The 12,053-nt window shown below is 44.0% G+C and overlaps 1 protein-coding gene across 2 annotated transcripts in view; it reads left to right on the top strand.

Moving 5' to 3' along the window:
• CLPB (caseinolytic mitochondrial matrix peptidase chaperone subunit B) overlaps positions 1 to 12,053 on the top strand; it is a 142,581-nt gene that overhangs the window by 73,064 nt on the left and 57,464 nt on the right. For both annotated transcript variants that reach the window (XM_043526986.1, XM_037913924.2), the window contains one exon: positions 8,221 to 8,318. In XM_043526986.1, the coding sequence (XP_043382921.1) occupies positions 8,221 to 8,318 (98 nt within the window). The remainder of the gene's footprint in view (positions 1 to 8,220; positions 8,319 to 12,053) is intronic.

Raw genomic sequence — 12,053 nt, 5'->3', positions numbered from 1 at the left:
CAGAAAGCCTTTGATAAGGTTCCTCACCAAAGACTCTGAAAAAAGTAAAGAATCATAGGATAAGAGGGAAGGTCCTCTCATGGATCAGTAACCCGTTAAAAGATAGGAAACAGAGGGTAGGAATAAATGGTCAGTTTTCACAAGTGGAGAGAGGTAAATAGATCTGGGATCTGTTCTGGGACCAGTGCTGTTCAACATATTCATAAATGATCTGGAAAAAGGGGGTAAACAGTAAGGTATTAAAATTTGCAGACAATGCAAAATGACTCAAGATAGTTAAGTCCAAAGCTGATTGCAAAGAGTTACAAAGGGATCTCACAAAACTGGGTGACTGTGTAACAAAATGGCAGATAAAATTCAGTGTTGATAAGTGCAAAGAAGTGCACATGGACAAACATAATCCCATCTATACATACAAACTGAGGGGGTTGAAAATAGCTGTTGCCACTCAAGAAAGAGGTCTTGGAGCCATCATGGATCGTTCTCGGAAAACATCTGCTGAACGTGCAGCGGCAGCCAAAAAAGCGAACGGTTAGGAGCCATTAGGAAAGGGATAGACAATAAGACAGAAAATACCATAATGCTGCTATATACACCCATCATACGCCCACATCTTGAACACTGCATGCAGTTCTGGTGGCCCCATCTCAAAACAAGTATATTAGAATTGGAAAAGGTGCAGGGAACTGCAACAAAAATGCTCAAGGGTATGGAACAGCTTCTGCGTGAGGAGATATTAAAAAGACTGGAACTGTTCAGCTTGGAGAAGAGACGACTGAGGGGGGATATGATCGAGGTCTGTAAAATCGTGACTGGTGTGGAGACAGTGAAGAAGGGAGGGTTATTTACTCCTTCACGTGACACAAGAATCAGGGGTTACCCAGTGAAATAAATAGGCAACAGATTTAAAACAAACATAAGGAAGTACTTCTTCACACAGTGCACAGTTAACCCGTAGAACTCATTGCCAGGGGATGTTGTGAAGGCCAAAAGTGTAACAGGGTTCAGAAAAGAACTAGATAAGTTCATGGAGGATAGGTCCTTCAGTGGCTATTAGATAAGATGGTCAGGGATACAACCCCATGCTCTGTGCTGTCCCAAAACTTCTGAATGCTAGAAGCTAGGAATGGACAATGGGATGGATCACTTGAAGTATGGCTCTATTTTGTTAACTCTCTCTGAAGCATCTGGCACTGGCCACTGTCAGAAGACAGGATACTGGGCTAGATGGATCATTTGTTTGATTCAGCATGGCCATTCTTATGTTAACCTGCCTATAGTTATCCTGGTCATCCGACTTGCCATTTTTAAAGATTGGCACAACATTAGCACTCTTTCAGTCTTCTGGAATTTCCCTGATATTCTACAGTTTATTAAAAGTTAACATCAGTAGATCAGAGATCTCCTCAACCAGCTCTTTTAGGACTCCTGGGTGCAAGTTATCTGAGCCTGGTGATTTAAAAATGTCTATCCCTAATAGATGTTGTTTAACATCCTCTTCAGTTACTAATGGACTGGAAGGTACTTCATTATCTTTTTGTCATACAAGTACATCATCCTGCTTCTTTCCAAAAATAGAGGGAAAGTATTTATTGAACATTTCTGCCTTTTCTGCATCATTATTAACAGTTTTGCCTTATCTATCTAGTGATCATCCGATATCATTGCTTGGATTTCAGCTGTTCCTAATATACTTAAAGAAAATTCCTTTCTGTTATCCTTAGCCCTGCCAGCCATGGAATTTTTCCTGATGGCTTGAGCTTCCTTTATCAGTTTTCTACTCTTCTTAACTTCTAATTTATATCACTTGCTATCGATTTCCCCCACTTTCCATTTGTTATATGTTGCTTTTGTGTTTCTAATTGCTGTTTTTTCTTCACCACTGAACCAGGATGGGCTTTTAGACAAAGTTGTCTTCTTTCTTGATTGTGTTATCTTGGCTTTTTGGTCAGTTAATATCTCTTCTTAAAGAACTCCCAAATTTCATTTAAATTTTCTGTCTAATTTTTTCCTCCCAATCAATTTCGCTCACGAATTTCGTCAGCTTTTTTAATTGCAGGAAATTAGCCCTTTTGAAGCACAAAGCATACATGTATTGCTGGTTGGGCCTGTCCTCTGTTATCCCAATATGGAATGTAATCAGATCATGATCACTGGTCCCTAGGCAACCACCAACTTCCAGTCCAATGATTAATTCATCTTTATCCATCATAATAAGGTCTAAAACAGAGTTATTTTGTGTTTGGTGCAATACCTTTTTGCATTAGAAGGTTATCATCTATAATTCCTAGAAGCTCTAATGATGTGTTACTTGTGGCTGCCTGAGATCTCCAGCATGTGTCTCCCAAATTAAAGTCCCTCATAACTACACATGTTGGTTTTCCACACAAAACAAACAAGTATAGAAGGAGTAACTCATCCTGGTTTGATTCAGTACTCCTTGATTCAGTACTTCTGTAACAGACCCCCAGCAGTACTCCCTCCCTTCTTAGCTCATTGATCCATATGCATTCAGCACACTGCACTTCTGAGTTATCAATAACTCCAAAACAGATATTAATGTCTTTAATGTTGAGTGCCACTATTCCCCTTTTACCCACTCTGTCCTCCCTGAACAGATTATAACCAGTGATTATAACATTTGAATCATGCAGATTGTCCCACCAGATTTTACAATGGCCAATTATATCAAATTTCTTCCCATCAATGAGAATTTCTAATTCCTCTTGCTCGCTACCCAGACTCCTTGCACTGGTATATAAATCATTGAAAAAATTCTTCTCTTCGCATTCTTTGTTGCATTGATTCAATTTGTTCATGACATGGCTGAGTTTGAGTTTGTACCACATTTGCCTTCTTAGCATCCTCCCCTTGCATTTCTAAATTGATGCCTTCCTGACTGCTCCAGCTAGTCTCCAGCTGAGAAATTGCGTCCTCTACCTGTGAGATTCAGGCCTTCCTGTTTATATACCACCCTCGCGGACTGAAATATGGCCCAATGCACCACAAAACCAAAACATTCAGCTTTATGCTGGTCGTGCAGCCAGTGGTTCACCTCCAGTATTTCTGCCTTCTCTGGTTCATGCTTCCTTGGAAGGGTCTTTGGAAAGATGCTTTAAGAGAAATGTCAGGGTTTATCTCACGCCCTGACATGAGGCCCTGTATAAATCATGTCAGAGACTTGGGGCTTTCTCCTTCATCCCTTACCTGATGAGGTCCCACTGACTTCAATGGGAGATTTACCTTTGAGTAACAGCAGGGTTTCAAGCCCTTATTGTCAAATCAAAATGTGGGTTTGGAACTGGTTTATGAAGAAACCAAAATGAGGTGTAGGGGAGAGACGGCACTGGTCTTTGGGCCACATTCTGCCCCCATTTATGTTTGTGTGTAATCCCATGGAAGTTGGTGTTTTCCTGGGTGCAATTGAGGGCAGAATTTGCCTTGATATGTAAATACACTGAGAGGGTCAATCCTGTGAATCCTAACTGGGGAAAAATACCCATGGAAATTAACGGGAGTTTTGCCTAAGTGAAGGACAAGCTGGGATAGGTTCTAAAAGATCTAGCGTGTAATATTCAAATGTTCCTACCGGTCCCAAATCACTCTTGAAAATTTTACCCCATGTCTTCCCTTGATGGGATTTGAACATCTCTGGGCGCCCAGTGAAATCCAAGCTGCTGGGAAGCATCGTTTGAAGGAAGAAGGCCAGACTCTTAGCAGGAATAAGTAAATGGAGCTACAGCAATTTACTCCAGCTGAGGATCTGGCCATGCTGTGTTCTTTTTATCTTTCAAAAAAACCCAAAACACCCCAAATTTGATAGGATTACGGGTCTGCAGTGGCTACTTTAAGGCAGCAAAAGCTATTTAATGTTAATACTGTATGTTAAAAGCTACCTGTGAAATATTTTTGCCTTATTGATTTAAAAACAGGTTTATTTTACTGGAAAAAGGGTGATCATGCTAATTCAATCACCGAGGACTCGGGAGGACAGAAGTCTTTGTATATTACTTTAACTAGCCATGTAGAGCCATAATAATGTCACTGCTTGTCAAAGCTGATGGCTGATGACATCGTGTAATCCCCAGCAAGTAATATGGGCTGCTATCTCCTGGTGGATTCTTGGCTATTTTGGTGCTCGAAACAAGGCCTTGGAGAGAAGTAACTGTAGCAGCAAATGCTTTTAGCACACCTGAGTGTGTGGGCAGTGCATGTAATTAGTTTCAGTGTCTGTCAGGTCTGCTGTGGGTCCAGGAAGAGGCGTTGCCATTCAGTGTGTCTTTCTTGGGCATCCCCAACAGCATACATCGTTATAGATTTAGGTTTCCCCCAGTTCTGGGTGGCATTATCTTTTGTTTAAATAAGAGAACTGCGTTTGCCCTAGAGAAACCGTGGACCTGACCCTGCAAAATCTTGCTCTCTTAGGGCAGAATTGCCTGCAAGCCGTGCTGTGGGTTGGGTCCCTAGGAGGAATTCAGCTAGAAAGCCACCCGGCAGCACACACCAGACTGTGAGCTGCACCAGCCGCACAGAGAGGGGGCAGTGTGCTCTCTGCAGCATGCCTAGCCGTTCACGGTGAAGCTACCTCTCCCTGCCTGATTTCGGACAGCTAGTGCTGTGGAGCAATCCTCAGGAGTAGGGACTTCTCTCCCCAAGGAGATTCTGGCCAATCCCAGAGCAATGGCACCGGGCAGGCAAGAGCTTCTTGTGCTTTCTCCTCACCTACACTATAGCGGGAAGCCCTGATTGTGAAATGAGAGACTCTGCTTCTGTCCGGCTGGTTTGTACCTTGGAGTTTACGTTATACAAGTGAAAATTAAAAGCCTTTGCCAGCTGGTGAAGATGATTGTTCTGTTTGTACCACAGAGGCTCTGCTGACAGATGTGTGGGTTACTGTAGTTATCATTATCCTCCTGTGGTGCCTTCAGTCGGTCCACGGACAAAGGAAAGGAGGGCTAGTGTCGGATGGTGGGTGTCTCATTTGGGTGACTCCCCTGAATTTTAATTATTCTGCTCAGGCTTCTTTGCAAACAGCAGCTCTCACTGACAGCGCCAGGACAGGGATGGTTTTATGATGATTCCCAACAGATACTTTGTCCGTGTTACGGACACCAAAGAAGGGTGATCTGCAAAAGAGAGGGTCAGGGCTAGAACAGTGAGAGCACGTCTGGACTAGGTACATTGGTAGAACTGCAGTCTGTGTGGTAGTTTGCAGAACATCCGATTATACTATGTGCCAAGTTCCAACTAATGCAATTTATTCTCCTCTGTCCACCTCTGGGAGAAAAGTAATTACCTACTGATGTACATATAGCCCCATCAGTGTTGTCTGAACCCCTCATAATACCACTGTGAAGTGCTGAAGTATTATCCCCATTGTACAGAAGAAACTGAGGTATTGAGAGAGAAACAGAAATGACTTGCCCCAGGGTCTTACCTGGCATCTGGCAGAGCTGGGAATGGACCCCAGGCATTGGTACCTATGCTCAGGCATGTTGCTGGGTCCCATCTCAGCAGCTTGTAACTTAGACAAGAAAGTCATGATAAAACCACCACTAAGGATCCTTATCTGCCCTGGCCCCTGCCCACCCCCATCTTCGCAGGAGGCTTGGGAAAGCTTCAGTCTCTCCTACATTATGTGCCTAGGATTGTCCTTTTAATGTGGCGTTTCCCCCCCACTAGGAGTTATTCAAAACTTGCCACCAAATAAAACAGCATAATTCTGTGCGGTGCCAGTACCCACCCATCCTGAGCCCTATTGACAGTTATCTGGAATCTGAAGGAATTCAAGACAAATTGTTAAGCGGATGGAGTTAATAAAATTTGAAAAATTGAGACCTGTCACTCCACTAAACTTTTTTCAATACCACTGACAGAAACATATTTCCCCAATGAGTGACCTTATGCAGCTGCTCCAGTGCCTCATTGCTCCACTGATGCTAGAAGTGAACTAGCATGCTATTTATCAAATATTATAAGCTAGAGCCTACTAATATGAACGGGGGGGAAGGGGGAGGTGGGTGCCTTGAACAGCCTGGGGTGTTGCCCAGGTGTTGATCCCCAGCTAGAGACAGCTAGTGGGAGGTGACAAATTGCCTACTATTAAGGATCTAAAGGTTGGAGCCCTCTCAGTGTGCACACAATAGATTGCCAAGACTGCTCTGTCCAAAAGGCTCTGCTCTCTGGACCAGCTGCCTGGCTTGTGGGCAGGGAGGGGGGCAAAAGGGGGAAGGGGAGGGCGAAGGAAGGTCAGGCCAGGGCCCTTATGAACTAGTAGCCACTTTTGTGTTCTATTAGCAAACGGAGTGACACTGTTATTTATTAAAGTGTAATATTTTATTGAGGTGAAATCGACCAGTTGTATGAGTCAGGTTCTGTCAATTATTGTGGCAATTAGTCAAGTCGTCAAAGCCATTAACAGGGGGATTAGGCCAATATTGGATAGCCATTATTGATAGATCCAAGGCAAAAAGAAACCCTCAGCCCTCCTGAAATGAAAGCAGACCTGGCCTCCAGGATATCTTCATTTGGAGAGCCCATAAAACTTTTCCCCACTCCCTAGCCAAACTAGCACAAACTGAAGATGTTTTTAAAAATGTCAGGGCTGCAGGTGCATTTTGGGGCCACTGTCTCTTTAAAAGATATTGAGTGGCCAGCCCAGGCAGTATACAATCTCACCTGTCCCAGTCATAGTCTTTATTTGCGATGACAAGGCTTGCAATAGAAATTACTCTGTGTCGAATGTTTATGGAGCACATTTTTCATTCTGTAAGCAAATATAGATCCCCGATGCCAGCGCTTAAAAATGGCTAATCTCTTCAGTTCGTGATAGCAAAGAGCCCTCTCAGCGACAGCTCTTCAGTTTAATAGGATTGCTTTGTGCGGCAGACTACATTGTAGAGGCAAAAATATAGCCTCATCAGTATATGTTAATTGAAGCAACCGAGTGCTCGTTTCTGAGTTTGCTCTTCCAAATAACCCATGTAGACTAGCGGGAAGGAAAGAAGTGCAATGTTTATAAAAGCTTGGTCTAGTTGAGGGGATGGCATAATACTGCTTTGGTGCTTTGCATTTTTTCTTAGCACTGTACGGTTATTTACTGTCTACCCCTTCCAGGTACCCCTGTAAATGTTATCCCCATTTTACAGATGGGCAAACAGAGAATGAGTCATTGTCAGAGCCACTGAGTAGAACCCTGGAATCCCTGGCTCCAAGCCCTCTGTGCCTTATCCACAGAACGTCTCTGCTTCTCAGGCTTTCACAGACCACTCTCACTTCAGAAGATATTGACTGGCTAGTTCATTCAAGCTTGCTGGGTAGAGCCTCAGAGCTTTGAGTTACAGGCAGATTGGACATTTTCATAGCCCTCATTTTCTGGTTGGAGACAGCAGGCTGCAATACATGTGGTATGTGGCATTGAGATATATCTCTGCCTTTGCAAGTATATCGTGAAATACCCTGTGTCTCATCCATTGAGGTCTCTGATGCTTGTATCCTTGACTACTTCCCTAGACAGCCTTATTACATCTACCAATCCTAATCTTGGACCATCATAGCTAATGGACCATATTTTGCCCTACATGCCGCCAAGGCACCAGGGAACAGCTGATTTGACCTTTTTGCCATCCCTATGCAGTGTGGTTTGGATGGTGATGGGGTGGTGGGAAGCTTTCTCAGTGTTAGGACATGGTGTGTAGAACTTCTCTCATGAGGGTGCCTATTGGAGTCTCTCTGGCTGTTTTTGTAACTCCCAAAGAGATGAGTTGTCCAAATGAAGAAGAACCACTGCGGAAATGCAGCCACTTCTGTGGCAGAAGGCAGCAGCTGTTTAACAGGCCACAGCAATCCTAAACAACAGTTCAGACCAGGCAATGAAGAAGAATACCATATCCAATTGAAACTGCAGTAGTTCCATGGAGCTGCCATAGGCCCAGTAGCTGGTGCTTTTATGAAGCTGTGTTTTGTTTCGGGCACTCCATGTGCTTTCATCATCACAACAGCCTTTCCCTGCCAAGCCGATTGTTACAGTGACACTCTCCTTTTGTTGTTCCCCTGACATCCTTACATGTGCTGGTTGTACATTGTCCCTCTCTGATCTGAATAGCCCTCAGAGCAAAGGTTAGAAGAGGACACTGGGGAGCGTAGGGGTCACAAGTCGTGCTTCATGTTTATTCTGCCCCATGTTTGAACTCTGATCCCTCCTTTTCCCCCTATGATCAGGTGCCAGCCCCCTGCAGAGGAATGAAATGGGGCACACACCACTAGATTACGCCCGTGACGGGGAGGTCATGAAACTTCTGAAAGCATCGGAAACAAAGGTGAGTCTGATTCAGGTAACTTACTATTTCCTTTACAGGTTTCAAAGTAGCAGCCGTGTTAGTCTGTATCCGCAAAAAGAACAGGAGGACTTGTGGCACCTTAGAGACTAATAAATTTGTTAGTCTCTAAGGTGCCACAAGTACTCCTGTTCTATTTCCTTTTCAGGTTTCAACCGAAGGGGCCTGTTTCAGCTCCTACACCTTCTGGAAGGATACCTTAGCATGGTTACATCTCTGATCCTTTCAGTGTCTCTGGAACGACATGCAGAGTATCTTCAGAAATGACTTAAAGTTATATGATGTATAACTTAAAAGTGTTAGAATTATCTTCAGATATATCTATGGCCACCTGTTCTGCCTCTTGTATTGCTTTTTGTGGCTTATCATTGCGATGCATACCACAAATAAGATCACCTGTTGTCTGCTTATCCCAGTAGCCTCTAGGCAGAGTATGGTAAAATCAGATTGCTATCTCCATCTTCTCTTTTGAAACGCCTGAGGTTTTTGAGTTCAAGACAGATCCTTGCGTGAGGTCTCACCTAGCAGTTGAGTCTCAGAACTGGGATCCGGAAACTCCTGAGCACCGATCTTAACTTCTGGACTGGCCTCGGACCATTCACCTAACCTCTCCCAGACTCATTGTCTCCCTCGATACAATGGAGTCATACGTACTGCACAAGGATGTGTTTGTAAAAGGGAGGAAAAAAACACAATTGCAGTAATTGTCATCAGCAGTTGCAGTAAAGAGCCCAGGGAGTGAATAGGCCTGGAGTAGGGGAAACTTGCAGTGCCATTGTCTCCATTTCATATCTGGGGAACGGAGCCACAGAGAGGCTAAGTGACTTACCCAGGGTCACACAGATGAGTCTGGCAGAGCGGAGAATTAAACTTGGATCTCCCAAGTTAGCCTTAACCACTAGATCATCCTTCTTCTCTTCCTTGTAATGATAAAGCTCCTGGTCATTAGATAGGGAGAACTGACACCAGTACTAAACAGCATTTAAAGTTATTAGGTACATTTATTAAAATAGTAATGACATCATTATGAAGTAGTAATAATGATTTGCCCTTCTGGAGTGCCGTTCTTCTAAGAATCTCAAGTCATGCAGTGCATTAAGCCTAACAAGCCCCCTTTGAAGTGGGTAAGGATCAGTGTCCCCATTTTACAGATGAGGAAGCTGAGGTCCATACAGATTAAGGCCCATGTTTTCAAAAGTGGCCTCTACTTTGGGGTGCCTCCATTTTTGGTTACCCAGCTTTAGACATTGAATTTGCCATCTTGAAAATGTGGGCCTAAAAACTTGTCTAGGCTGGGAAAATGAGAGGTGTGTTAAATTGTGTTAGTCAGCCTGCTAATTACATGGTTTTAAGCAAAGCCTAGCATCTAGTGTAGACAAAGCAAAAACACATTTACTGTCCAAGGTCAAACCTAGACCCAAGGTCACACAGGAAGTCTTTGGTGGAGCTAAGAGTAGAAGCCAGGTCTCCTGGCTACTAGTCCCCTGCTCTAACTACTAGACTAATGCCGCGTCCTCTTATACTATGCACTGCTGTTACAAGAAGGAAGATCTTGAATGTGGCATTTCTCCATAGAGCTGATGGTTCTCATATTAGCTGATGGTTCTCATATTGGAGTGAGCTGTAACAGTCAGGGCGGTTCTTTAAAAGTTTTAAAACAGAAATGTTGAGCACAAAATTCTTAAATCAGTGAGAGGAGAAAAAAATCATCTCTTGGTTAAATGGCCTCTGGAGTCCAGTGTCAGCGAGTGAGTAGCTGGAGGAGGGAGAGGAGATAAATATATGTGCATGTTGCTGATGAAAATGATGCAGGGTGTATATAAAACATAAGTCGGTGCAGCTGGTTTGTGATGAATATTCTGCTGAGGGGGATGTGGTGGTAGCAGGGTTGCATTCCCACTCCTGCACCTGCATTCCACTGAGAGTCTTTGAGAATGTATTTCTCATTTTAATCACAGCTGGAGAATGAATTGGCAGGACTATTCACCAGATAGACATATCACATATATTTTGTTTACATATCCTGGTGACAGAGTAACAAGGAGTTTTCATATGTATTTTTAAATTTGTTTTTAAAAAGAATTCTGTGCATGCTTCTACTGTGTTATAAGAATCTTGTTGTGTGTATAGATAAGCTGATTCACAATGCTAAATTAAACCTGAATGTGTTGCCAAACAGACAGAGCTAGGAGCAAAGGGATAGGCCAAAGTAGGTAAATAGGTGGTAAAGAGGCCAGGTTCTTGTCTTGTGTGACTTTTATTGCTGGTGAAAGGTGGCAGATTAACAGCCCTGAATACTGAAGTCCTTTTATTTATCCCCAAAATAGGGGAAATGAAGACATCTTCCCCAGCATTAGCTTGATGGTGTGCCTCAACTCTGAGTTAGTCTCTGGGCCAGTTCTGTTCTTGACCTTGCTGCTGAGACTGCCAGTAGGAAAGCCAGTACAGACCGATAGTTCTGGTGACTTCAGGCTTGCTTAAAGCTGTACATCCCTGTCACAGCCAGAACTAGAACATAGATCTCCTGGATCTCAGACATCTTCATAGAATCATAGAATATCAGGGTTGGAAGGGACCCCAGAAGGTCATCTAGTCCAACCCCCTGCTCGAAGCAGGACCAATTCCCAGTTAAATCATCCCAGCCAGGGCTTTGTCAAGCCTGACCTTAAAAACCTGTAAGGAAGGAGATTCTACCACCTCCCTAGGTAACGCATTCCAGTGTTTCACCACCCTCTTAGTGAAAAAGTTTTTCCTAATATCCAATCTAAACCTCCCCCATTGCAACTTGAGACCATTACTCCTCGTTCTGTCATCTGCTACCATTGAGAACAGTCTAGAGCCATCCTCTTTGGAACCCCCTTTCAGGTAGTTGAAAGCAGCTATCAAATCCCCCCTCATTCTTCTCTTCTGCAGACTAAACAATCCCAGCTCCCTCAGCCTCTCCTCATAAGTCATGTGCTCTAGACCCCTAATCATTTTTGTTGCCCTTCGCTGGACTCTCTCCAATTTATCCACATCCTTCTTGTAGTGTGGGGCCCAAAACTGGACACAGTACTCCAGATGAGGCCTCACCAGTGTCGAATAGAGGGGAACGATCATGTCCCTCGATCTGCTCGCTATGCCCCTACTTATACATCCCAAAATGCCATTGCCTTCTTGGCAACAAGGGCACACTGCTGACTCATATCCAGCTTCTCGTCCACTGTCACCCCTAGGTCCTTTTCCGCAGAACTGCTGCCTAGCCATTCGGTCCCTAGTCTGTAGCGGTGCATTGGATTCTTCCATCCTAAGTGCAGGACCCTGCACTTATCCTTATTGAACCTCATCAGATTTCTTTTGGCCCAATCCTCCAATTTGTCTAGGTCCTTCTGTATCCTATCCCTCCCCTCCAGCGTATCTACCACTCCTCCCAGTTTAGTATCATCCGCAAATTTGCTGAGAGTGCAATCCACACCATCCTCCAGATCATTTATGAAGATAGTGAACAAAACCGGCCCCAGGACCGACCCCTGGGGCACTCCACTTGACACCAGCTGCCAACTAGACATGGAGCCATTGATCACTACCCGTTGAGCCCGACAATCTAGCCAGCTTTCTACCCACCTTATAGTGCATTCATCCAGCCCATACTTCCTTAACTTGCTGACAGGAATACTGTGGGAGACCGTGTCAAAAGCTTTGCTAAAGTCAAGAAACAATACATCCACTGCTTTCCCT

The sequence above is a fragment of the Chelonia mydas genome, chromosome 1 (assembly GCF_015237465.2).
Source record: "Chelonia mydas isolate rCheMyd1 chromosome 1, rCheMyd1.pri.v2, whole genome shotgun sequence".
NCBI classification, from domain to species: domain Eukaryota; kingdom Metazoa; phylum Chordata; order Testudines; family Cheloniidae; genus Chelonia; species Chelonia mydas.
Note: the sequence above shows the minus strand (reverse complement) of the source record. Positions and strands in the feature narration are given on the sequence as shown.